The following is a 27,956-nucleotide window of genomic DNA, read 5'->3' on the forward strand; positions in this document are numbered from 1 at the left end:
GATCGCCCTCTACCCAGGAGTCAGACCCCTGCCCCGCAGGGCCCCGCAGTTGGACCCGCCCCCGCGCTCCACCCTGGACGCTTTGGGGGGGCTGACACCCTGGTCCCGTCCAGCCTAAAGCCTGTCCTCTCGGGGTCGCCCGTTCCCCGTGCCCCCCGACTCTCCCTCGCGCGGGCCCGCCGGCCTCGGGTCTGAGTCACTTCCCCCGCCATGCCCCGCCCGGCCTGGCTCCCGCCGCATGTGGCCGCCTGCCCCGCGCCCTCGTCCCCCTCCCTAAGCCGGTACATCCTTGCCCGTCCCCACCCAGGGCTGAGGGGGCACCCGTGCTTTTTGCACACGCCGGGGAAAGTCCCCGGGGTCACGCTGAGACGTGTGGAGAGCCTGTGACGCTCAAGCTTGTCCCCACACTTCCGCCTCCAGTCACGACTGGGGACCGTGGCAGCGGCGCCCCAAGCGCGGGCCGACCCCCGCCTTGGCCACTCGGGTAGGCGCGCGCGCACGCACGCAGGCGGGCAGGCAGGCACGCACACTGTGGCCGGGGTGCCGCTCGCTTCCCAGCAGCCCGGTCACGTGGGCCCGGCGCGGGAAGCCGCGCGAGAGCAGCCCGCCGGGTGCGTGAGCGGGCGCAGCCGCGTGTTGTGCGCCGCGCGGGAGCCCGCCCCTCCCGCACAGAGAAGCCCGCCCGCCGCCGCGGCGGAGTCTGGGTAAGCGACGCGGCCCTGCCCCTGTGGGCTGCTCCGGGCTCAGTCCCTCCCGCCGCGAGCCGCCGGGGCGGCGGCTGCAGCTGCACCCGTCGCGGGACAGATGCAAGTAGCTGGGGAGAGGGGTGTCTTTGGTCCGTTGGAGATGGCAGGGCCCAGGAGGAAATTAGCAACGGCGAGCGAGTACTGGGCGCGCGGAGCCGCCATCGGCCGTGGGCCGCCGGGGCCTAACGCGGGCGGGATGGCGCGCGCGGTTGCCGCACAGCCTTGGAGCCCATCCCGCTGCGGGCCGGGCTCCGACGGGGCACAGAAGCCTCAATCCGTCTGTGTCTGGTCCCGGGCGGCCGCGCCAGGCCTACGGGCTCTAGCTAGTGGGCGGGTATCCGGGTCAGGCTGCGCAGCCCTCACTCTCCCCTCCCCCATCCAGTTTGTGAGTACCTAGCTTCTAGGACAAGTAGCCCCCTACCCTAATAATTATTTTTTTCTCACGTGTTTTCAGATGATTTTTCTTTTTGAATTCTGCCCCCACCTTATCATCGTCTCCCTAGCACTCATTTGGAGAAATCAAGCCGTTATCAGTTGCTTAGGCAACGCACCGCGCTGTACCTGGAACCTGATAGCAGCTAGTGTTGTGTATTTTATAAGTTAACTCCCATCTCCCTCTAAGGGATTAAACTTGGCCTTCTTCCTCTAGAGACTTGAGCAAGTTCTTTAAAAGCTGCAGAGTTGTTGATTGACATGATTAAAGTACATCTTAGAATCAGGGTTTTCTGAACTGAAAAGGATCTTACGTTATATCCAGTTCATCCCCCATTTCACAGCTAACACCGGCCTAAGGAACATAGAGTTGCTCCATCAAGTTTTTTTCTGCGCCTTTCATAAGGCTTTAGGGCTGCAGACACTTTTGCCATTGAACCCACCATTGTTCCAGATTGCCGTGCCAGTTTATCCTGCTTTGGACAGTATATACACCAGAAGTGATTACATCCGGTTTACAGGACTTCCCAGGTTGATAGTCCAGGGTAGTGTAGAACTAGTGATGGATCTTGCATCGGGCTCTCGAGTGCAGGGACTACAGGTGTGTGCCACCTTGTCTGGCCACTTGTTTCTCCCTTAGGTGTAGGCATCATTTTTGGCGCATCCTGGAGATATTTTAGTTAAAGGTACACTGCCTGACCCACCGTGGGATGGACGTGAAATAGTTGAGATGGCTGGGATGGCAGTTAGAAAGCAGGGAAACATCCCCCCCCCCAGGCACACACACACACACACACACACACACACACACACACGACTTGCCATGCCCAGTACTATAATAAACATCTTCTAACTATAAAGAGTTTCCAGTCGTCAAGTTTGGTCACTTAGTTTTATGTGCTAAACTTTGCCAGCTGTTTTAATAGGTGAATTCCCTGAAAAGGTAGTATTGTCTTGTTACAAATATGTTTTAAGCTTGCAGAAGTGAGCCAGAGAGGTAACCTCGCTGCCTGGACAGTATTTTGCAAAGGAGTGTAAGTCTAGAAGACTTATCTTCCGAGCCTTTTCAGTGCTCTTTTGCATTACATCTTGCTCCCCAGGAAGGGGGGTGGGGGAGAGAATGGCCTGTGGCTGATTTATTGGCGCCTGTGGTTGCCCAGAGAGGCCAAGCAGGACTTTTCCTGCCCTCTATGCCTTACTGAGTGGAGCTATGTACTTCCACCCTATCTCCTGAGGGGAATGCAAAGGAGCCAGGCTGTCTAGCTGAGGAGGAGGGGCCCAAGTGGCTTGGCAGTAAACTCTCCTAGCATGGCTGAGCTGCTGGGAAGTGCTGCCTGCATAGTGCTTTCCCTACCACTGACCCAGAGTGATTGATTCCCCGCAAGCTGTTGGTGGTGTCTGACCAATATGTCCATTTTTGAAGTAAGAGCTAGAAAAGAGCTATTTTATCACAGAATTCCCATAGAAAAGCAGTAGTTTGATGAATTGTAAAGTAGTTCTACACTACTTCTTGTGCCCCTTTCTGTTTATTCCACAGAACATGTGCATCTGAGTCCTTAGAGAGAGAAAGCCAAAAAGAAATTACTGCTCCACTTAGTAGTTCCGGCTATGGAATTAGATCCGTTTATCTCCACTTCATACTATTTGTTAGTCAGGTTCCTCAATCAATTTTTTTTTCCTTTAGCCTGTCAAGATGTTCCATCAGTTGAGAGCACTTTCTATGCCTACAGATAGCCCAGGTTTGGTTTCCAGCACCGGTGTGGCTCTTACTAACCTTCTATAGCTCCAGTTCCAGGAGTCTGACCCTCCTGGTTCCCACAGGCTCCTGCAGATCCCTGAATTCATTCAAGTACACATATAATATGTTTTGCCAGTCATGGTAGTGCACCCCTTTAGGTCCCAGCACTTGGGGAACAGAGGAAGGCAGTTCTCTGTGAGTTGAAGGCCAGCTTGGTCTATATAGTAAGTTGTAGGACAGCCAGGGTTACATAGGGAGCCTGCTCACCACCCCCTCACCCACCCACTCCCAAAAAAGTGGAGGGAAAAGGCAGTATTCAAAGCTAACATGAAATGACTCAAAGCTAGTCAACTTTAATTGTACTTGGTTGTACTCTGGGGATCAAACCTGGCATCTTGTGACTGCTAGACAAAGCCTCTACTACTGGGCTATATTATATCCCCAATCCTTTCTCAGGTCTCTGTTCTCATTTTATTGGGTCTTTTTTTCTTCTCTTAAAAAAATTAACCTTACTTAAGAAAAAAATGTTTATATTAAGGTTTTGAAATTTTTCTAATTAATTGCTTTTGTAGATACAGATTAAAACCAATGTTTTATTCTGAAACACGACTTTTTAGGCAGAGGATTTGGTTTTGTTTTCCTTCCAGGCAGGGTTTCTCTGTGTGTTCTCTGTCTGTCCTGGAACTCTGTAGACCAGGCTGGCCTTGAACTTGGAGATCCGCCTGCCTCTGCCTCCCAAGTGCTGGGATTACAGGCGTGCGCCACCACTGCATGGCGTCGGCGGATCTGTGTTGGTAGTGTGTTCTTGGAGCCCTAACTCTGGCGGAGGAAATGGTGGTTTACTCACACGGCAGCTTAATCACTTGCTGCTGTCTCGCTCCCCCAGCCTGTGAGTACCTCTTTTGCTCTTGTTAGAATGCAGTCTTTAGAATAAATCAAATACAAAAGAATCTGGTCCTTTTCTTTTATATTAAGTTTTTTATTTCTGAGTGTTATTGGCTTAGTGCTTTATCAGACAGACACATGCACACACGATGGAAGAGGCTGCTGTCTGCCCACAGACGGGGCTCCTGACTGTCCAACCTGTTGAAGGTTTCTAGAATGTGACTGCCCTTTCTCCAACATTCTCTGTGAATGGGCTCCTGGCAGCTTTTATCTGTGCCTGTATTTTCAGTTCCTGTACCATTTTTAGACGCTATGGAAATAAATTTAGAGGGATTTAAGAATAAATGCTTTTTCCTAGATTTCATCAAAAAGTTTGGAAATGGTGTGGCCCTTCCTGGTCTCTTAACCACTCTACTAGTTCATTAGTTTAGATCATTTCTGTTTCTTTTCTTTGATGGGTGTGTGTGTGTATATGTGTATGAGGTCAAGGGTTGACCTTGAGTGTCTTCCTCACTGAAGGTGGAGCTCACGGATTCATCACACCTGGCAGGCCAGTGAGCTCCAGGGAATGCCTCCCGGGGTTTGGGGAAGTGAGCACAGTGTCCTGGGGGGGGGAACCAGAAAAAGGTGTCAAATCCCCTGGAGCTGGCATTACAGGCAGTTTTAATCTTCCTGATGTGGGCACTGGGAATCAAACTCAGGTCCTCTGGAAAAACAGAACTTAACACATTTTTAATTTTATTCACCATTGCTTTCTTCAGACACACCAGAAGAGGGCAACAGATCTTATTGCAGATAGGTGTGAGCCACCATCTGATGCCCTTTTCTGGTGTGTCTGAAGACAGCTACAGTGTATTTAATAAACAAATATAATAAATAAATAAACAAACTTTTTTTAAGGGGGGGCCTTAAGCTTTTATATGTGTGGATGTTTTACGCATATACATGTGTACCATGACTGCCTATGGAGGTCAGAAAACACTATTTTTGTTTATAAGAATACAGGGGATCTGAACTCAGGTCCTCATACTTGAGTGGCAGACACTTTACTGACTGAGCTATTTTCCCAAGTCTCCTATTTGTTTTCTTTTTGAGATAAGTTTTTCTAAGCCTCAAACTTCGATGAGCTGGAATTACAGGTATGTAACAGCATGTCTAACTACTCATAATCCTTAAACCACCTAAAATTTTATTTTAAAGCCACATTTACAATAATCATTGATATTTATATATCTAATGAACCCAGTTCTTTGGAATATTTATGCAATAGTAAACACTATTCCCTACTTGCTGGAATTATGGGATGGATATGCTTAGATTCCACTATTGAGGAGCTTGAGGCAGGAGAACAGAGTTCAGGGTCAGCTTGGGTTACATAGTAAATTGTAGGTCAGCCTAAATAGTGAGATCTTGTCTCACAAATAAAACCAGACCAACTGTCATACATCCACAATTATCTAAAAATGCTTACCATTTTACAAATACCAAGTTACACTTGTAGAAAACCTTTTATGATGTAGCCCTGGAGAGTTTTTTAACTTTTGTATTTATAGCCATGAGTAAGTTGCTCAGAAAAGCTTGCCAGTCCCCTGCCAGCTTTCCTATCTTTTACTGATAATTGATTATAAAGTCTGTTAAAGGTTCTCACAGTGCGAGAGAATGAGGAGCTAAGTATTCTAGCCTGCTCTGCTACTGCTGTTCTGAGAATGCAGAACAACCAAAAATGTTTTCTAAACAGTCCAAGATATTGAATATCATGCTAACTAAATTAAAAATAAGCTAGTATAAACTTGTTTCATCTCAGTTTGAACTAATCCAGAGCTTATTTACTGCAATTTAGAAAGTAAATAAAACTTTTATAGTCTCATAACTATCAATACTCAGCCTGTTATAAATATTACCTTGGGGGTTAGGGTGTGGTGCTTAGATGGGAAGGATGTTATGATAAAAATACCTTCTATGCATGTATGAAATTCTCAGAATAAAATATTAAAAATACTAATTTGATAATAAAAATGTTTTTAAAATTTTAAAACTCTTCGCTTCTCTAAATAATGAAGGGTAAATTATTTTCTGCAACCTATTTTACATCTTTTTTTCTACCAAAAATCTTTTCTGTTAATTCTTTGTTTGGTTTTTGTTAAATAGGCCCAGGCCGGCCAGCCTTGAACTCACTCTGTGTAGCCCTGGCTTACACTGAATTTGCAGCAATCTTCCTGCTTCAGCTTCACAAGTGCTTAGACTACAAGTATACCACCATGTCTGTCTGTCTACCAGATTTAAAATTTTTTATTTTATGTATATGGGTGTTTTGCCCACATATATGTCTTGTAACCATGTGTGTGTTTGAAAATTGAATTGGCAGAAAGGTTAGCAGTGGATGTTTCTGTTTTTATGGCTTTGATGGTACAGTGGCTGACTAAAACTGGGGTAATGTTGCTAGAAGAAAAGGGCAGAGCACACAACATGCAGATGGAACGTGAGGGAGATGCTCAAGACATGGTTTGTTGGAGTAATGTGTAATACTCTGAATGTTGTTACCACTGAGCTGGACATGTTTACAGCAGCCTCCAAAGAGTATACCTAGGGCCAGACCCACGGATTTCAGTTGCTGCTCATGATCAAGGGGCAGAACTTGGGAGTGTTAAGTTCAGCCAAGTTAATTATAAAAAACAAAAAGATCACTGCTTGGAGGATTATTACTGAAGAGTCTCTTACATTATTTTCTGTGTGTGAGTGCTTTGCTTGTATGTGTGTATACCACATGCATGCCTGGTGTCCATGAAGTCCAGAAGAGGGCATCTGATCCCCTGGAACTGGAGTTCCGAGTTAGAAAAGATTGTAAGTTGCTGCCTGGGTCCTGGAAGCTGAGCCCAGGTCTTCTACGAGAACAATTAGCTCCTCAACCATCAAGCCCTCTCAACAGCCCCTAATCATAGCTTTTAGTATGTAAGTGACTAGACATGAGAAAATGAAAGACCAGGAGGCCATCACCCTAATCGATGAAGGTTGACCCCACAGTGACACAGAAGTTAGTAGATCAAAGATGTAAAATAAGGCTCTAAGCAAATAGGAAACCTCAGCCTGGAAAAGGCTTCCAGTACAAGGAACGACACCAACGCCTGGGAGGGCATGGCGGCCAGCTTGGGGCTCAGCTCCTTCCCGAGAAATTCTGGCTCAGGTACCTGAAGATGGAGGAGAGGTGCCATGTTGGAGAGACGTGAGGCAAGAGGTGAAATAGGGTTAGAGCTGGAGGCAGCTTTCCGAGGTTGTGAGGACGGATAAATGGAAACTAGGAAGTTACTGCATATAGGTGCTCCTGACATAGTTTAATCCTGTTAGTATTTTAGGTCCTCAGTCCCTCCAGCTAACTCCCTGGTTAATCTGGTGCTTGGCTTCTGGCTCTAAGAGGTCTCACCTTCTACCCAGCACTCTTCCTGAGGTCTGCAGCTTCCTCAGGGCCCCACCCTGACAGTACCTCCTATTTTGTTGTCTCTACCCTGAAAGCTCCTCTTGAATCAGAAAGTTGGCCTCAGGCACATGTAGGTCACCTGCTCCTGGTCACCACTCTTCCCCCCTCACGGTTCTGCCTTTCCCCCAGGTCCCAGTTTCTTGCCTTGTTTTATTGTATCTTTTCTGTTTTCCAAGTTTTCATACTTAGCTTTTTTTTAAGTGCTGGAAAGTGAACCTAGGGGCTCACGTGTGCTAGACATATCCTCTGCCATCATCTACACCCTTTTTTTAAAAAGTATTTTTATTTTGACACAAACTCTAAGTTTCCCAAACCAGACTTAAGCTTATGCTCTTTCCCAGGCAAGCCTTGAATCTGTGAATCTGTGACATGGTACAGGCCCTGGCATCCAGGGTGACTTTGATTGCGAAATGCACGTGCCACCAGGCCCAACCCATACTTAGCTTTTTAAAGTTTTTTTTTTTTTAATTTGGCTTCACTGTATAGCTTTATGCATATTTAGAAACTTCAGTCTTGTCGTTTCAAAGGCCTCCTCCCTCTTTGGCACTGCTCTTTCTAGAGCTGTCTCACTCATCACCAGACATTTCTACTTCCTTTTCCTGGAGTAGACACTTTGAACTCACTGTGTAAGAAACCTCCTCCTCTAAGCCAGTTCCTGTGGCTAGCTCTGGTGTTTTACCTTAATATCAACACCAAGAACATGGCAGTTACTGTGAAAATGTGTGCTGAAGAAATAAATGACATCTTCTAGTAACCCTCTCACCTCTAGCTTGCAGCCTGTGGTTGACTGTCCTGTCTGCTGCCGCCACAGCGTGTCGGTTCCGTCTGCTGGCTCTCTCGCTCTCCATTCCCGCTGCCATTGTGCGGTTTCTAGTTGGCTCCTTGACTGACCGACCTAGAGATGGTACTGTCTAATACTTACTGAACACTTACTACAGGTCCTGCTATCAAATGTGTATACACACACACACATACACACACACCACCCTCAGTAACAAAGTCTCACTATAGTTCAGGCTGGCCTTAAATTCCAGACCCACCTGCCTAGCCTGAATGCTTCATCTGACTCTGCAGGAAGAAATCGCCATTACCCATACTTCATGAATGCTGAGGCCCGGGGAATTGAATGTCCTGACAAGGGACAGACCTAGTTAGTGGCTGACCTGAAACTCTTTAAGAGATTAGGATTCAGAGTCCAGGTTTACAGTGCTGTGTCCAGGTTTACAGGCAGTTTCCCCCTGACACCGAGTGACCGCCAGTGCTGTTCCTACACAAGCATCTCACACAGCTCATTGCAAACAGTGGGTCCCTTCAGGTACAGTGGGGTACACTTATACTTAGTATGCCAGTGAGCTGAGCCTGTCACGACCTTCTGTTTACTCCTTTTCTCCTCCCCCCCCTTATACTAAATGGAATTCTGATGTTGAAATAATCACGCCCCGCCCAGTGATGCTATTTGGTTTTATCTGTCTGGCTGAGCCTGTTAAGACCAGTTTGAATATCTTACTTTCACTGCCTTCTCCATGCCTATCTCCACTTGTTCTGGGGGCGCTTTACACTTTTAATTTGTAACATAATTGTTGTCTTGTGTTTTATCTCCTTGCTAAGCCTGTATTCTTGACTGGAGCATTTATGCTTCCCCCGCCCCCAATCTGTAACTTAGTGCAATGCATGCTGCTTTTGATGTATGTGTTTCAATGAGTATCTGCTGAGGAAATGAAAATTTAACTGTTACTCAGCCCATTAACCACAAGAGCTTTGCATTGCAGCGTTGTGTGTGCTATTCCTCATTTCTGTCTGGCTCAGTAGTTGGCTATGTCAGTGAATATATGTAAGCTGTATTTGAAAACCCTATGATGCTAGAATTTGGTGGAGGTTTTTTGTGAAGCATTTTTTTAAGAAAACAGCTGATTTAGAGTATTTTACTTTGAGCCATTTTATTGATTTTAAAGTGTTTTTGTATGCTGAAACTTCAAATATAGGTCTTTTAAAAATCTCCTCATCACTGGTGATATTTTAGAAGCAAAATGTGATGTAAGTAGTAACTTTTGGTCAAATAACCTCTTAGAATAAGACCCTTAGGTGGCAGCTTTGTGCCTTTTTTTAAATTAAAGATTTATTTACTTATTTTATGTATGTGAGTACACTGTTACTCTCTTCAGACACACACCAGAAGAGGACATCACATCCCATTACAGATGGTTGTGAGCCACCATGTGGTTGCTGGGAATTGAACTCAGGACCTCTGGAAGATCAGTCAGTGCTCTTAATTGCTGAGCCATCTCTCCAGCCTTGGAGTGTTGTTTTATTTCAGAGGATAGGCTCTGTGGCTTCCATTGAGTTATTTCAGTGATGCCTAAAGGTTTTGTTGTTGTTGTTGTTTTGTTTGTTGTTTTGTTTTTTTGACATGTGGAAGGGCCAGCAGATGGCTTAGCAGCATATAAAGGTGACTGCTGTTCCAAGTCTGATGATTTGAGCTTGAGCCCTGGAACCTATATAATAGAACCAATTCCCCAGCATTGTGCTCTCACTGTCATGTACGTATGCATGTGCCCATGTGCGCGCGCATAGATTAAAATGATAAGTGAGGTAGGACCAGTGAGATGACTTGGCAGTAAGAGTGTTTACTGCTAAGCTCAACAGCCTGAGTTTGAACCCCTGGCCCTACATGGTAGAATTATAGAACATGGCTCATCTGTGAACTGTCATGTTGTCTCCCCATGTGTGCCACGGCATACTTGTACCCCCCCAATATAATGTTAAAAACTCTTATAGTTTATGTTTGCATGTGTCTGTACGTGAGTGGGTACACGGAGGTCAGAAGCTGTAGGTAAAGGCATTTTACAAGAAACCTGGTTTATTACATCAGTGTTGGGATCTGAAACCTGATCCAGCAACAAGGAGATTTTAAAAAGACCTATACTTGAAGTTTCAGCATATGAAAGCACTTTAAAACCCCTGTTCGGTTCTTATCAACATAGAGTGTCTCCCAACGTTGGCGCCCAGGGATCCAGTACTTCCAAGAGCATCCGTATTCATGTCCGGTGTCCACATACAGACATATAAACACATAATTTGAAGTAAATAAAACCTAAAGTAAATAAAATGTGATGATGTATAAGAAACTCAAAAGAGGGGCTTGAGAGATGCCTCAGTAGTTAAGAGCACTGACTGCTCTTCCAGAGGTCCTGAGTTCAATTCCAGCAACCATATGATGGCTCACAACCATCTGCAATGGGATCTCATGCCCTCTTCTGGTGGCGCTGAATAGAGCGACAGGGTACTCATATACATAATAAATACATTAAGAAAATTTAGGATGTATTATGTATTTATACATAATAAATACACTAAATTCAGGATGACAATGTATTCATACACATAAAATAAATACATTTAAAAAAAGGAAGTAAACACTAAATTCAGGATGACAGTGTACTCATAGACAAAATACATTAAAATAAACAAAATACATTAAAAAACACTAAATTCAGGATGACAGTGTACTCAGACATAAAATAAATACATTTTTAAAAAAAGGAAGTCAAAAACCCTGAATTGAGGATGGTGGTTATGTTTGGAGGTAAGGTAGGTGGAGGGTGAAGTGAGGGACGTGCCAAGGGATCCTTCCTGTGCAGAATGATAGTCTCCTATGTGGATGGTGGGTGGGTAGGCTTATTTTTCATATTTATTGTTATCTGAACTGTTTGTAACTTTGAGTTCAGGTAGTATAGTTCCCACTTTCATCTCTACTCCTTAGTTTCTTTCCCAGAGTTATTGAGGAGTGAAAAGCCTCCTGGTGCATCTGAACCTTTCCAGTGATGCATATACAGACAGGAAGTTATTTATGTAAAATGTTTTCTCTCATGTTTAAAAGTAAAGTAACACTTCAGTGCCTTTTACACAGTTTTCTTTATGTAGTTTTATATTCTGTCTCTTATGTCTTATGTTGCATTAATATATTATGTAGTTGTTAATAAAACAGGTCCTTTTGTCAATAGTGTCATGTTATATTTTAGACTTTATTTCCATATACATTTTGTTGTTGTTGCATATCATCTGCTTAACCAGCAGGACAACCAGGTCTCTCCCTAACTCCTGTTTGTTAATATTCCTTAAGTTTCCTGTGGAGTTGTTATCTGTGCTCCTCTAGTTTGTGGGTCATGTTTCTTTTTAGGGAATATGGGGGAGGATTTAGCCTTTAGAGCTTAGGTTTGAATCCTCTGCTTCTTCCCCTTACTAGCAGTGTGATCTTGCTTGGGGGCTCGTCATTCAGTCCTGAGTTATAAAGGGAACCAAATATTCCTTGGCTTGGAAAGTTCTGTTAAGAATGGAATGGGCTAAAGTGCCTAACATAGGAATGATGTGTTAGCTGTCTTTATTGTCTCACCATCAAGTGCTCACCTGTTTGCTACCCATGCTCCTGCTCATCTCCTAGTGGTTTCCCCAGCCTCCATCACTGACCGACCTCCTCAGACCTTGGTCTCTGGCTATGGAAGAAACCTCATTCTCACTTTCAGAATCTGCTCTTTGAAAGGGTGTTCTTCCAGTTCCCTAGTGTCTTAGGGCTTTATTGCTGTGAGGGGACACCATGACCATGGCAACTCTTACAAAGGACATTTAATGGGAGCTGGCTTACAGTTTCAGAGGTTCAGGCCATTATCATCATGGCGGGAAGCATGGCAGCCTGCAGGCAGACATGGTGCTGTAGAAGGAGTTGAGAGTTCTACCTGTTGATCCAAAAGCAGCCAGGAGGAGGTTCTGATTCCACACAGGGCAGAACTCAGGCATGGGGACCCCAAAGCCCACCTACACAGTGATGCACTTCCTCCAACAAGGCCACACCCAATAGTGCCACTCCCTATGACCAAGCATCGAAACACATGAGTCTGTGGGCCAAACACATCCACCCACCACACTTAGTGACACTGTTGAATTTCAGCTGCCTTCTTCACAAAGCACCAGGGCTCTTTGCACAGCGGCAGAGGTGGTGGTGAAGATTAGCCTCACACCTGCCTGAAGCTGACGTTCCTGTGACTTTGTTGTTTAGTCACACAGTTACACAGTCTGTCTTGGCCAGAACTTGCTTGCATATCCTCATGCAGAATTTTCCCCCTGGAGGCTCATTTGCCAGATCTCCCTTTTCTTACCAGGAGAATCTACATCCTGATGTGTATGAGATCAGGTTGTAGGTTCTTTCTCGTGAGTTCCCAGGCCCCATATAAATCAGAGTATGGGTTGACATCTGTGACTGCTAAGTCCCACAAACATGACAGTCAGGAGGCCAGTGTCTCCTGAATGCCAGAGGATCTCAGAAGAAAACGGACAGTTCTAGTCCAGGTAGGATGCCCATCAGGCTGAAGAGACAGTCGAGGCTCACAACCAGGTAGGATGCCCTGTCATTCCCACATTTCAATAGCACTTTACAACCCAGTTTTCACTAAGTTACCTCATGTAACTCTGAGCCACACAGCAGCGTCTCATTTTATCTCTCCTGTTAAGAAACAGCATTAGAAACGTGATCACAACATGGGGGTGGAGGGCAGAAGTAGAGTGTTTACCTGGTGTAGATGAAGCCCCAGGCATTAACCTATAAGGAGAATAGGAGTGGGGCTTGCCTGGCATGTGCAAGGCCCTGGTGTGATCAAGCACACACCCACCAAAGTGAAGCATGATCACATCGAAAAGCATGAGCATTTCTCCCATACAAATTACCTTCTTCCTCACTTAAAAAGACGGTCTTACTGATCAGTAGAGTTTATCTCAGTTGTCGAAATTGAGGGGTTTAATGTTATCGAAGGTTTAATGTTATCGAAGTCAACAGTGTTGAATATTTTCACTTAAAATGAGGCCTTAATGCTCTAGGTTTGTGTGAACCATAACCAGTTTTGTGTGTAAGTACATATATTTGTGTGTGTGTGTAGGTATGTATGTATGTATGTATATGAACATCTATATATCCCAAACATATATATCTATGTTGGTTTTTCTCAGAGCCGCAATGGATACTGCTAGCCATAGCCTTGTGCTTCTGCAGCAGCTGAACATGCAGCGAGAATTTGGCTTTCTGTGTGACTGCACAGTTGCTATTGGGGATGTTTACTTCAAAGCCCACAGAGCAGTACTTGCTGCTTTTTCTAACTATTTCAAGATGATTTTTATTCACCAAACAAGGTAAGAAGGGGCTTTTGTAAATGAGAAGAATTTTTTTAATATTGTGATACATATGTCTTATGATGTCATTTAAGGCAGTGGTTACTCAACCTTCCTAATGTTGAGACCCTTTAATACAGTTCCTTGTGTTGTGGTAACCCCCAACCATAAAATTATTTCGTGTACCGTAACTTTGCTAACTGTTACACATCATAATATAAATATCTGATATGTAGGATATCTGATAATTGACCCTGTGAAAGGATTGTTTGACCTTAGAGGGGTTGCAGCCTGCAGGTTGAGAATCACTGGTTTAAGGGCTTACTATTGGGTTACCCTAAATCAAAATTTTAATTATAAAAACATATATATGTCAGTATTAAACTCAGTATATGGTATCCATGGTAAAACATACTTACTGAAAACAAGTATAACTCAAATTGATTAAAGGTTTAGCCTAGTCTGGTGTGGGGCTGTATTCCTTTAATCTTACTACTCACATGACAGAGTCAAGGGGATCTCTAAGTTGGAGGCCAACTTGTCTACATTGTGAGTTCTAGGCCACTGAAGGCTGCCTAAGGAGATCCTGTCTCAAAAAACCCACTACCAACAAAAAAGGCTTAACCTATTACCCAAGCATCAAGTCCTATAATGTAAATTCCACTGTTATCCTGGTGTTAGAGAAAAGGCAGCTGAGACTGAGCTGTTAAATAGCCCCATAGGAAGGATTAAATAGCTGATCCATTGGGCTCAAGTGTAACTCTGAAGTTAACCTGTGTACTTAAGCACTAGGCTGTTGATTTTTGGTGTAGCATCATTTCAGTGTCACATTGTACCATCACATACTGGACATCATCAGTTAGAGAGTATTTGTTTCACATTTCCTGTTTTTGTGTTCTTTTAATTCTTTTGCAGTTTTTGAATTTAGGTGGTATGGGAATTCAAATTCTGAGCTCTTAGAAAAGATTAATTTTGGTCCAGTCTATGTTTAGACAATTCTAAAATATTGCTTGTTTGTTTGTTTGTTTGTTTGTTTATAAATTTTGAGATAGAGTCTCACTAAGTTGACCAGGCTGCTTGAACTCACTCCGAAGCCCAGGAGGACCTTGAACTTGTGATCTTCCTGCCTCAGCCTTCTGAGGAGCTAGAACCATAGACGCAAGCCACCAGGCTTGGTTCCCTGGATATTTGGTCGGTTGTTTTGTTTGCTTTTAAAGAACCTTACATGAAATTGAGGTGTCAAATCTCAATTATCTATTTTTTTATTTAACTGTTCAATCATTTAAATATTTCCTAAGTACATATATATTAGAGATTGAGCTAGAATACGGTTATAAGTAAGTTATACTCTGTCTTCAAGAACTCTATAGTCTGATAGAGAATTAAATGTGAAGAAAATAATTGCTGCATCTTGTGTTAGTCACTCCCTGGTGCTGTGGCAAAATGCCTAAGAAAACAAGGATTTGTTGTGCTTCCAGTCTCAGGCTTTAGTGCACCTGCAGCCGGCTGGCTCCCTGTGACTTCTAACACTGGGAAGGCAGAGATACCATGAAAGAAGCAGAACAGAAAAGCTACGCACTTTGAGGTAGGCAGGTAGAAAGCAGGACCAGTGCAGTGACCAGGGACTAGATAAACAGCGCTGGAGACTGTTCTTAGTGACTCTTCTCCCACCTTCAAGTAATGCAGTCACATGACATTGCGACTCCATGAATGGAGAGCACACCAGTGAAGCCAGAGTCCTTATGACCCAGTCACTTCCCCAGAGCCCGTCAGCTGGCCACCAAGGCTGTAAGACTGAACACCTGCGCCTTCAAGGGACAGTTCATATTCAAACCCTGACCTCAGTTTTCTTGTCTGTTAAATTCCACGATAGTATACTCTCCTTCTGGGTATTAAAAGAGTAAGTGGATTAAATTAACATTAAAATGTTTAAAACAGAGCTTTGTTCTTAGTAAACATCAACATCATTTGGTATGGTGTCAAACATCAGGTGTACTTAGAGTAGAAGAATTCCAGCAGGCCTGTTTTGAGAAGTTTGAAACAGACTTTACAAATCCGAAAAATCAAGAGTCTTTCAGATGTTGCAGAAGAATATAAGGAGGAGTATTACACTTGGAGGAGAAATAGCATGGATTACAGTTTGGTCCATAACTTTGATATATCACTGTTAAACTCAGTTCATGGTATCCATAGTAGAACATACTAATAAGAACAAATATAACAAACATTGATTGAAGGCTTAGTCCATCCAGGTGTGCTGGCTAATGTTTATAATCCTAGCATTTTAGGTACAGATATGGGAGAATCCCTGTGAGTTTGGGGCCGGCCTGTACTAGTGCCAGGCCTGGCCTGGACAATATAGTAAAACCCTGTTAAGAAAAAAGAAAAAGAAAAACAAACAAACAAACAAAAGAAACAAGCCGTCTTAATTGGGATTTTACTGCTGTGAACAGACACCATGACCATGGCAAGTCTTATAAAAGACAACATTTAATTGGGGCTGGCTTTCAGGTTCAGAGGTTCTGTCTAGTATCATCAAGGTGGGAACATGGCAGCATCCAGGCAGGCATGGTGCAGGAGGAGCTGAGAGTTCTACATCTTCATCTGAAGGCTGCTAGCAGAGTACTGACTTCCGGGCAGCTAGGATGAAGGTCTTAAAGCCCACTCCACAAAGACACACCTATTCCAACAAGGCCATGCCCCTAACAGTGCCACTCCATAGGCCAAGCATACACAAACCATCACACAAACAAAGGTGATATAAAATGAAGATATGATCATTCACACAACAGAGTAGATAAGGTGGCTCTAAAGTGTGGCATGGTACGAAGATGGGGTTGGAATGAGATACTGCTAGAGGAGTTTTGTCTCTGACGTGACACTGTAGATCACTTTCACCACACTACAAATGCTATCTCCCGCTCAGTCTGAGCTGTGAGTTGTTTAGCTTCTGAAACACCATCTAAACACAGGCATTGTGAAGGTGAGGCTTGCCTTGTGTTATGTTTGTATTGATAAGCATCTTCAGGTAACAGAATTCTGAATTTACACTCCCAGAATACATGTCATAGAACATGTTGGTGAATAGACAGGGCAGATCAAAGAGTGAAACCCAAGAGAGGAAGTGGGGTGTCAGGATGAAGGAGTAGAGAAGCTAGATTGTCAATATGCTGGCTCCCAGGATAGATGGCTTCAGGGAAACAAAAAACAAAAAAAATGCTTAAGAGCACTTACTGCTCTGCCAGAGTGCCTGGCCTCAGTTTCCAGCACACATATAACAGCTCACATCATGCAGACAAAACACTCATACCACATAAAAAATATTAAAAACCAAAAAACAAAATGATAAACAACCAAAAGCAAACCAAACCAACAAAAAATATTCATATTTTTAAAGGTATATGATAAAATTTTAACATTTAAAATGTAAATAATTGTTTTGTTAAAATGTAACTGTTTTGGCTTCTAAATGTTTAAATCATGAATGAATCCAAGTATAATTTTGAAAAGCATCCTAGGAATTTCAAAGTCAATATGGTTACTAAGATAGCATAATAAAGCAGACCTTTGTGCAATTAGAGGAGAGGCACCAAAGGGAGATAATGCATTTGAAGAAGCGGCAGAGCAGTAAGTGCTCTTAAGCATTGAACCATCTCTCTCAGCCCCTGGTTTTGATTTTCGGAGGAGGGCCTCTATAATTAACAATTTAAAATCGCCGGGTGGTGGTGGCGCATGCCTGTAATCCCAGCACTCTGAGAGGCAGAGGCAGGTGGATTTCTAAGTTCGAGGCCAGCCTGGTCTACAGAGTGAGTTCCAGGACAGCCAGGGCTACACAGAGAAACTCTGTCTCCAAAAAAACCCCCAAAAACCAAAAAAACAATTTAAAATCGTCCAGCTAAATGGCAGTAATTACATTCATTATGTTACCTGCAACTGTCACTGCTGTTTCCAAAACCTTTTCATCACTTCCTAACAGAAACATATTAAGGAAAAACTCTCCTGTATTAGTCAGTTTCTCTAGAGTCACAGAACGTATGGGTAGTCTCTATATAGTAAGGGAATTTGTTGATGACTTACAGTCTCTAGTCCAACTCCCCACCAATGGTCAGCAGAAGCTGTGAATGGAAGTCCAAGGATCTAGCAGTTTCTCAGTCCCACAAGGCAAGCAGGCAAAGAAGACAGTCTCCCTTCTTCTAATGTCCTTATGTAGGTCTCCAGCAGAAGGTGTGGCCTACATTAAAGGTGTGTGCCACCACACCTGGATATGGGACTTGCTTTGTCCCAGATGATTGTGAACTCAGAGATCTCCCTGTCCTAATCTTCTGGGATTTATAGCCACTATACCTCAATATCTCCATGCCAGGATACAGGTCAGAAACTTGTATCTCCCAGCATCCAGATTAGGGTCACAGGTGAGCCTTCCAGTCCTGGATTGTAGTTCATTCCAGATAAGAGTTGAGTTGTCGACCAGGAATAGCCAGCCATACCTCCATTCTCCTTCAGCCTCCTGGAACCACCCCTTACCCCACCCCTCGTGTCTCTGTCCTTGTCCCTTGTATATGGGTGTACGGCCTGAATGATGTATATGCTCCACTTGCATGCCTGGTGCCTACTAAGCCAGAAGAGGGCATCTGGTCCCCTGGAACTGGAGTCACAGACATTTCTGAGGCACCATGTGGGTGCTAGGAATCAAAACCAGGTCTTCTAGAAGAACAACAAGTATTTCTAAGCACTGAGTCCTTTGTCCAGCCCGGTTCTGTCTCTTTTTAAGTGTTGTCTTAGATGTTTCTCCTTTGGTTGGTTCTGTTTTTCCCAGAGAGGGCTTCTTTCTCCCTGGCTGTCCGTGAGTGCTGGGATTAATGGCCTGGTTTTGTTCTAGATATTTCATGATGTGGTACTTACCGTACAGTTTTTGGCCTTTTGTATCCATTTTGTTTTGTTTTGTTTTGTTTTGTTTTACTTAGTATGATTTCAAGAGTTCCAAGTTATAACCCATACCAGAATTTCCTCGTTCTTAGAGCAGAATGGCATATGTGATGTTTACAGCCCGCTGAGCTTACCCATTGTTTTTCTTTGTGCTGGCTGGTTTTGTGTGTTAACTTGACACAAGCTGGAGTTATCTCAGAGAAAGGAGCCACCCTTGAGGAAATGCCTCCATGAGATCCAGCTGTAAGGCATTTTCTCAATTAGTGATCAAGGGGGGAGGGCCCCTTGTGAGTGGGGCCACCCCTGGGCTGGTAGTCCTGGGTTCTATAAGAAAGCAAGCTGAGCAAGCCAGGGGAAGCAAGCCAGTAAGGAACATCCCTCCATGACCTCTTCATCAGCTCCTGCTTCCTGACCTGCTTGAGTTCCAGTCCTGATTTCCTTTGGTGATGAACAGTAATGTGGAAGGCGGAAGCTGAATAAACTCTTTCCTCTCCAACTTGTTTCTTGGTCATGATGGTTTATGCAGGAATAGATACCCTAAGACAAATTGGTACCCCAGGAGTGGGGTATTCCTGTAACAACCTGACCTTGTTTTGGGGAGGACTGAGGAAGAACTTTGGAACTTTGAGCTAGAAGAGCCATTAGGATGTTAAGAGCTCTGTGGAATGTTCTGTAGGAGCTTGGAAGATAATGTTGAGAACAGTACAGAAAATGGAGGCCTGGCTTGTGAAATTTCAGAGGGAAAATTTGAGACTCTTATCAGGGCTGTTGCTGTTTTGACTGTGAAGATTCTGTGTTTTTGTTAGCTGGGGCTGAAAAATCAGCTGTGAGTAACAAGATACCAGAACCACTAAAGCAAAACCTTTGCATTACTGGGACTATTGATGTTGGTTAGCTAGAGCTAAGAAATTAGTGGTGATTAAGAAGAGACCAGCATCATTGAGGTGAGATCTTCTGGGAAGTGTTTTCTAAGAGCACATAGAGTCTGTGTTCCAGAATTAACCAAGGTTGTACCTTGTACTGTGGCTGGACTTGGTAATGTGTAAGAATCACCCAGCTGGTACTGGTTTTGACGGCATGAAGGGGTCAAGAAGAGCAGCTGAGGCTTGGCACTCTGAGAGGCAGCACAAGGCCATTGGTGAAGGTGCAGCCTCAGTTGCAATTGATGACCCAGGACTGAAGGGGTCATGCAAAGGAGTTGAGGCGTGGCACCATGAAGAGAGCCTATGAGAGACTATTGGTAAAGCCTAGTTACAGCAGAAGACAGCAGTGTTTTGGAGTTGCCAGTGCCATGAGATGATCACCAAGAACAGCAGCAGCAGTGGAGTATGGGCAGCTGGAGCCTAGAAGAAGACAAGGTGTGTGCTACAAAGAGCAGAGCTGGAGAAGTGACCCAAGCCCTTGGAGGAGCTCAGAAGATCATGAGTTGGATCCCAGACATTGGATAGTTGGAGTCTGATTTTACTTTTGACTGTGACTGTGCCCTGATATTTTTCCTTCTTGAAGGAAGAAAGTATTTTAGTGGAGCCCACAGTTAAGAGACCTTTAAAAGAGATTAAATATTTTAAAGGGATTGAAATTTTAATATGTAAGGATTTTCAAAGACTGTGGGACTTTTAAATTTATTTAGATCTTGGGGATGAATAAAAAAGTAAGGGTTGAAGTTTTATAGTGATGTGTTTCTGTGTCAGGTTGACAAGGGGTCAATTGTACTGGCTGGTTTTGTGTCTCAACTTGACACAAGCTGGAGTTATCTCAGAGAAAGGAACCTCCCTTGAGGAAATGCCTCCATGAGATCCATCTGTAAGGCATTTTCTCAATTAGTGATAAGTGGGGAGGGCTTCTTGTAGGTGGGGCCATCCCCCATCCCTGGGCTGGTGGTCTTGGGTTCTATAAGAAAGCAAGCTGAACAAGCCAGGGGAAACAAGCCAATAAGGAACATCCTCCATGGCCTCTGCATCAGCTCCTACTTCCTGACCTGCTTGAGTTCCAGTCCTGACTTCCTTTGGTGATCAACAGCAATGTGGAAATGTAAGTTCAGTAAACCCTTTCCTTCCCAACTTGCTTCTTGGTCATGATGTTTTGAGCAGGTATAGAAACCCTGACTAAGACATTCTCTTTCTCTCTTTTTTCTTTTCTTTTCTGTTTATTTGTTTGCTTTTTGTTTATCGAGAATGAGACTGTCTATGTAGCTCTGGCTGTTCTGGAACTCTCTATTTAGACCAGGCTGGCCTCAAACTCAAAGAGATTCACCTGCCTCAGCCTCCCAAGTGCTTGGATTAAAGGCTGCACCACAACATCTGGCTCTATTTATCTTTTGATGAGTATTTAGTTGTTTCCAGTTTTTAGCTACTGTAAAGAATGGTACAGCGAACACCAGCATCCAAGCATCCTTTCGAGTGTCTGTGTTTAGTTCCTTTCACTGTATGTTCAGTATGAAAGCAGAGCGAGCGCCTATTTTAGTCCCTCTATCCTCTCTCTGTCCTCTAGTACCTAGAATAGACCGTACTGCCTAGGAGTCGCCTGGCGTTGAACTAGTCTGAACATCTCTGCGTTTCCTGCTGGTAGGCAATAGACTGGACGCACAGAGGCTTGCTGATGAACCATAAAGGCAGTTAAATTCAAAGAGTGATTTTTGCCGTTGTATTTCATCAAGGCAGATTGCCAGATTTAAACCTCTAAGGAAGAATTTGTTTTAACCTAAGATTGTTAGAAACCAAAAGGCCAACTAGGTTGTATTTCATTTTGTGTGGGTTTTTGTTTTAACAGTGAATGCATAAAAATACAGCCAGCTGACATCCAGCCCGATATATTCAGCTACTTGTTGCATATTATGTACACAGGAAAAGGGCCAAAACAGATTGTGGATCACAGTCGTTTGGAGGAGGGGATCCGATTTCTTCATGCTGACTACCTTTCTCACATTGCAACTGAAATGAATCAAGTGTTCTCACCCGAGACTGTGCAGACATCAAATTTGTATGGTATTCAGATTTCAACAACCCAGAAAACAGCTGTCAAACAAGGGCTGGAGATCAAAGAAACTCCTCCCAATAGCAGTGGAGACAGAGCTGCTGTCCCAGGTGACCACCCCCAGCTGCAGCTCTCCCTTGCCATCGGGCTAGATGATGGTGCAGCGGAGCAGCAGAGGGCCCATCCTGCTGCCCAGGCCTTGGAGGAGCACCGGAAGCCCCCAGTGTCCATCAAACAGGAGAGATGTGATCCAGAGCCTGTGATCTCCCAGAGCCACTCCTCGTCCTCATCAGAGGTGACTGGCCCCTCTTTTACAGAAAACAGTATCAAAGCCCACTTATGCCATTATTGTGGGGAGCGTTTTGAATCCCGAAGTAACCTGAGGCAGCACCTCCATACCCATGTGTCGGGAGCTCTCCCTTTTGGTGTTCCTGCTTCCATTTTGGAAAGTAATGACCTTGGTGAAGTGCATCCACTTAGTGACGGCAGTGAGGCTCTTCAGTGCCGGAGGCTCAGCTCCTTCCTCATCAAGGAGAGTGAGCAGCAGCCACCCCCGCCTGAGCTCCAGAGCAGGGGTGCCTCCGAGCCTGTACAGATCAGTCAAGTGTCTCTGATCTCCAAAGACACAGAGCCAGTAGAGTTAAACTGTAATTTTTCTTTTTCAAGGAAAAGAAAAATCAGTTGTACCATCTGTGGTCATAAATTTCTTCGAAAGAGCCAGTTACTAGAACACATGTATACACACAAAGGTAAATCCTACAGATTTAACCGATGCCAAAGGTTTGGAAATTCATTGGCCCAGAGGTTTCAGCAGTATTGTGACAGCTGGCCTGATGTCCCCTTAAAAAGCTCTCGCTTGTCACAAGAACATTTAGACTTGCCTTGTGCCTTAGAGTCAGAGCTCACTCAAGCAGGTGTGGACACCATCCTAGTTGAGTAGCGACTTCTCCTGCAGGACTTTTACACCGCTCTTAGGAGAGAGTCACGTGCCATCCTAATCATAAGTTAGTTCCCTCCTCGAGGTCTTTTGACTTAAAATGATCTGTCCTGTGTTTTGCGGTTGAACATAACAGTTCTCATTATAAGACATGGCAATTAAACATAACTTGCGTCCTGGAGAGATGGCTCAGAGGCTAAGAGTACCTACTGCTCTTCCAGAGGGCCCGAGTAGATTTCCAGCAACCACACAGTGTTATAAACACAACTTTCAAATTATCCTATGAGCTTTTCTATAAATTAAATCATAATTTGAAAATCAGAAGTTAATGTAGAAATATTAATGTGAGTGATTATTTATAAAATCTCTTGTTTTTCCAGGTTGCAGAATCAGTAAAATGAACTTGAGTATGAAGCAGATGAGATCTGTTTTAAAGACTATCTTAGAGATTGGGAATGAAGCTCATCTATAGAGTGCTTACCTAGCATGTGCGAGGCCCTGGGCTCAGGGTCCACCACACACATGACATGCTCACACACATCACATTTCTAAACTGTCACTTGTCTTAGGTTTCATATGAATTATGCTCTTAGGAAAATGATTTTTAAATATTTTCAGCCATATAGGAATCAATAGTTATTTTAATGTATAACTATATATATAGGAAACGAGTAGTTATTTTAATGTATAACTATATATTATAATGTATAAAAGTTTGTTTTGTTTTAAGCCATGGCTATACCAAATCACGAGTAGTTTTAACTGTGCTTACTAGCATTCCCACCACTCACATGGCCTTTTATTTATTAAACATTGAGTATACCTCATTTTTAATAAAACTATTTTGGCTAAAAGTAAGGACTAGAGAAGTCAGTGGTGACAGAGTCTTGAACAGAGAAACCAGTGCATTCACCTAAGTGGAGCCCAGCTCTAGGTCTCTGTCTGTAAGCTAACCTCTACAGATAGGCAGATCTAAGGTGTGTTCTTGGATGCTTTTGGATGTTTATAGCAGGAGGTTCACCTGAGTGTGAAGAGGAAACCGCTAAGATACACATCGTCTCTCTGACTTAATGTTGCAGACTCATCAGGGCTGTCTGGGGTGATGGTACTTTTCTAAAAGTCACTTGTAAAGGTCATTTTACAGTGGCATGGTTTTCACCTTCTGTTAGTAAAGCCAGTGGCATGGATGCATTAAGGGCCCAGGCCTCTTTAAACCCACGCTGGCAGCTCTCCTTTTGTGAATATACTCACTTCCCTTTTATAGTGACAACGCTCAGAGACTTAAAACTCCAGGAAAATGAAAGTTGTTGGACTAAGTGATGAATTTTCTGTACCTAACAAGTAGCCCAGCAAATTTCATTGTCTCTGAAATGTTGTTTAAATTTGAAGTTCTGCTCTCAAGGATCAGAAGGCAAGAGAGACTGTAGAACGGCCCGCCTCCTCCCCTCCCCTATTAAAGTTCCAGCTCACAGACATTTGAAGAATATTTAAGTTGGTATACACACACACACACACACACAGATTGGAAACAAGAGTCTTGCTATGTTACCAGGTTGTCCTTAAAATCTTGGGCACAAACAGTTTTCTTTTTCAACTTCCCAGGTGGCCAGGACCATGGGGCATGTGCCATCTCACAGACACCTCAATATAGCCATTTAATTTTGACGGGACACTAACCTCACTCCCGTACCTCTGAAGACATTTAAGAGGTTCTACTACCTGTGTCTGTCAGAAGGTCAGAGTGTTCCAGCTAAGTCTGAAACAAAAGTTTGTTTTTATTTTTATTTTTCTGGGTAAATGGTGAGTTTGGTTGAGTAACAAAGTTTCAGAGTTAGTGGCATGGGCCTCTAATCCCAGAACTTGTGAGACTGATCTCTGCATTCAAGGCCATCCTGGTTTATATAGTGATTTCCAGACCAGTTAGAGTGACATAGTTAGACCCTGTCTCAAACAAAACAGCACAACACACACACACACAGATACCACACCAAACCAAAGTAGTAGGTTCCTTGTTTTTAAGTTTTTGAGGCATTCTTGCTACTTGGCCCAGGCTTGAGCTCACCGTTGTCCTCTCCTGCCCCCTTAGTGCTGGGATCTCGGGCTGGAGCACCATCCAGCCTTCAGGGTGGTAACTTTTAAGGGCCAAGTGAAGAACCCTGCTGGGTACTGTTTTAAGGTAACTGAATTTCTGATTTAGAGAGATAGGCTCTGGGATCAACACTGATGTGTTTTGAGAACAAAACCTAGCTAGTGGTAGAATGGATTGTATTAGGGGTGGTTAAACAAGTGTGCTGTTATGAGGGGTTCATAATTACATATTAAACTTAAGTCATCAAAGCAATTACTCAGTTACTTCAGTAATTTAATCTTACAGAAACACGGATACTGACTTCATATATTTTAGGCTATTTAGGATATATTCTCTACCTTTAACTTTTTTGCGATACACAATTATATCTCAATATATTTACATTGATATATAGAGTTTTTGAGCTATAGATCCCAGGCAGGCCTCAGACTCACAACATAGCTGAAGTTGGCCCTAAGTTCCTGACACGCCTGCCTCCCCTCTCCACTCACTGGCATTATAGGTGCCCTCCCACGTTGAGCTCCCCAAGCCTTCTCAAGGAAAACCTTACTTTTCAGCTTTCCCATAATCCTCCCTGCTCACCAGGTCATTAGTCTGATCCTAAAACAGCCCTGACTGGGGTGAGAGCAGAGGTATGGAGTGTGCTCTCAGGACAGGTGTGTGGGCGCAGACAGCAGCTCAGGGCGGGCCAGGAGCATCAGACGTTACACCGTCAGTAAAGCAGAACTGTATATATATGAAGTTCTCAAAGAGTTAATAAAATTGTATTAGCAAATATAATACCTAGTAAATACCTGAGGCCTGGGGAAATGGCTCTGTGAGTAATGGGATTGCCGTTCTTGCATTTGAACCTGAGGCAGGTGTGGTATCTGTAGGCCCAGGGCTGGTTGGGAGCAGAGACAGATAATGGGCTCTCAGGCTGGCCAGCCTTGCAGAAAGAGCAAACTCCAGGTTCAGTGAGACTGTCTCAGAAAACTGAGGCAGAGAGCGAGTGAGGAAGGCATGTTGTCAGTCTCTGGTCTCTGTGTACCCACATAGGTGTACACCCACGCCTGCTCATGCTCCTCACGTGCAGAACGTATGAGTGGGACTCTATGGGCTTTAAGATAACCATCTAATAATGGTCCCCATTATTAAAGTTCTTTAGCACTGAGAGCTTCACCTTATTCCTGATATTCATAGTTATACTGAGATCTATTGTGTGTGTAGATTGTGTGTCAGAATATTGTGTGTATTCTGCACACAATAACTGTGAGGCCAGAAAAGGGCATCAGAACCTCTGGAAGTCATGTGGGTGCTGTCACTGAACCAGGTCCTCTGCAAGAATGGCAAATACCTTAAGCACTGAGTCACCTCTCCAACTCACGCTGGTTCCTTTGAGATTAGGTCTTCTGATATGTCCCCCGCTGGCCTGGGACTTGAAACAATCCTGCATCCACCTCCTAAGTGCCTGGGTAGCAGGCGTGCACTGTATTGCCTACAGCCTGGGGAGTCAAACAGCCTGGTTTGGTTTTTAAGATGAAAAACCAAGATTCTTCATTGGGTGAAAAATTATTCATATTTTAAAAGGTTTTCAGGAACAACCTTTTACTTTTTGTCACATCTGCAAAATGAAACCCTTCCCGTCATTCCTCTCCCCTCCCCTCCTCCCCCCCCCCCTATCCCCCTCCACCTCTCTCAAGCAGTGTGGTTTGTATAATGGTAGCCTAGTTGAACCAAGAGTTGCTATATGTATGTTGTGGCCAAATGGCGCCCTCTTGTGTTGAGGTGAGTAGCCTGCTGGGTAACATTTTGAAGGATAACAAAATGTGTGTCTTCTGTGTGCAGACACTAAATGATCTCGTCTGCTTGGGCCAGCCCTAAGTCTTCCCTTCTTTATAGATCCTGCATGCAGGTGTTTTCTGGAGAAAAGCAGAGGCCATTTCGGCGTTTGTTGGTGGTTGATAGGAGCGCTCAGTAGGTGTGGTCTGCCGGGCAAACAGCGTTGCCACTTTTTACTACATAGAACGTTCGAGGTGGTTGGTTACTTCTTCCAGGTGAAGTCAGCAGCACCTACCTCACGGGGCGTTGTGAGGCTTTGCTCTAAGATGGTTAGTGTGCTGATAGAGACCACCACCAGGAAGTGGTTCCGCAGCTAGCCCTGGTCAGCATTCCATCCGGCAGATTCTAGAATGTGGTGCAGCACTCAAGCACCATTTACTAGACAGATAATTAATTTTGAAAATTTGTTTTTACAAAAATGTGCCAGAAATAGGAGTGCTACTTGAATTCTTCCTTTTCTGTACTTTCTACCGTTCAGCAAGGAAGATAGGATGTGAAATTACTGCAAGTAGAATATGCCAATTTCAGCATTAATGAAACTTCCCTCCAAATACATTATTTTCGTATAAGAAAAGGAACAAAGAAAATAAAAATCCCATTGTTTCTTGGATGAAAATGGTCTAAGTAATAACTAGGGACAGCAACTGGAGTGAGGAGTATCCGCAGGACTCACTAATGTTCTTCTGAAGTAAAGCTGGAATGCTTTCTCTGAACACTGACGGAAATGCCTCCTAGTCATGAAGGAAGAACCAGCTGGGAAGTGGACAGACAGCTCCTGAGGCCTGTTCGCACGGGCAGATTCTCGATACTGAAACTGAAATCCCTTATGAATACTTGATAGGTATTTTTGTGGTATCTGTGCTAAAAATAGTTCATGTGGAAAATTTTTACAATGTAACTTGTGTCTTTTAGTGTACTTAAACTAAATATGTCTGTGGTGTTCATTAATAAGTTGTTAAGTTCTTAGAAGTGAACTCTATAAACATTTCTATGCTCAGTCATGCTCGTGTAATTGGTCTCTCTTTTTAATCTGGTATGTCACAGTCCTAAATCTGGATGTCTTAAATTCGGGTGTCCTGAACTGACTCTCATTGTAGATTGGACGAACCCCTGGGGCTTCTGTGTGTGTGCCCTAATTCCTCAGGTACTCCTTCAGCACAGCTGCCATGGGCTCCTCACAGTCACCGGCAGAGTAGGTCAGGAGAAACCTCAGCTGGCATTCAGGAAGCTGAAGCAGTATGATTGAGTTTAAGACCAGGCTTAACTGAGTCTCAAAAATAAAACAAGGGTCTGGAGAGATGGCTCAGTGGTTAAAAGCACTGGCTGCTTTTCTACAAACCTAGATTTGTTCTCAGCACCTATATGAGGCACCTCATAACTACCTGTAACTCTAGCTCTGGGGGGAATCTAGATCTCCTCTAATCTCTGAGGTACCTGCACTTGTGAATGCCATACCCATGCACAGAGACCCATGGATAAAAATAAGCCCCAGTCAAACCTAAGAACTCACATAATAAAAGGCCTAATGAGGAAATCGTCAGGTTATCAGGCATACATAGCAAATGTAGGACCATACGCGGTAGAGTTACACTTCCATGTGAAATGCTAAATCACCTCAGGAGGATTCTCCAGAGTTTTGTATCCCAGTTTGGAAACTGGCTTTCATTTATTTTATGAAGACATAATATGACTTGATTCAACGCAACAAAATATTAGTTTAGAGTCCTGATCTTTACATCATTTTCTGTCAATGTCATCTTTGTTGAGGTAAGTAGTCTCTGCTG

At 43.9% G+C, this 27,956-nt stretch overlaps 1 protein-coding gene across 3 annotated transcripts; it reads left to right on the forward strand.

The window, feature by feature from the left end:
- Positions 1-281: 281 nt before the first annotated feature.
- Zbtb25 (zinc finger and BTB domain containing 25) lies at positions 282-27,173 on the forward strand. 3 transcript variants are annotated; one of them, XM_052185641.1, is made up of 3 exons: positions 282-704; positions 13,268-13,447; positions 21,122-27,173. In XM_052185641.1, exons 2-3 carry the CDS (start codon positions 13,275-13,277, stop codon positions 22,263-22,265), a joined length of 1,317 nt encoding a protein of 438 aa, XP_052041601.1. In that variant the 5' UTR covers positions 282-704; positions 13,268-13,274; the 3' UTR covers positions 22,266-27,173. The 3 variants fall into 3 exon arrangements, with proteins under 3 accessions (XP_052041601.1, XP_052041602.1, XP_052041603.1); XM_052185642.1 differs by having other exon boundaries at positions 282-484; XM_052185643.1 differs by lacking the exons at positions 282-704; positions 13,268-13,447 and adding an exon at positions 13,459-20,383.
- The last annotated feature ends 783 nt before the right edge of the window (positions 27,174-27,956 follow it).

The sequence above is a fragment of the Apodemus sylvaticus genome, chromosome 6 (genome assembly GCF_947179515.1).
Source record: "Apodemus sylvaticus chromosome 6, mApoSyl1.1, whole genome shotgun sequence".
NCBI lineage: Eukaryota > Metazoa > Chordata > Mammalia > Rodentia > Muridae > Apodemus > Apodemus sylvaticus.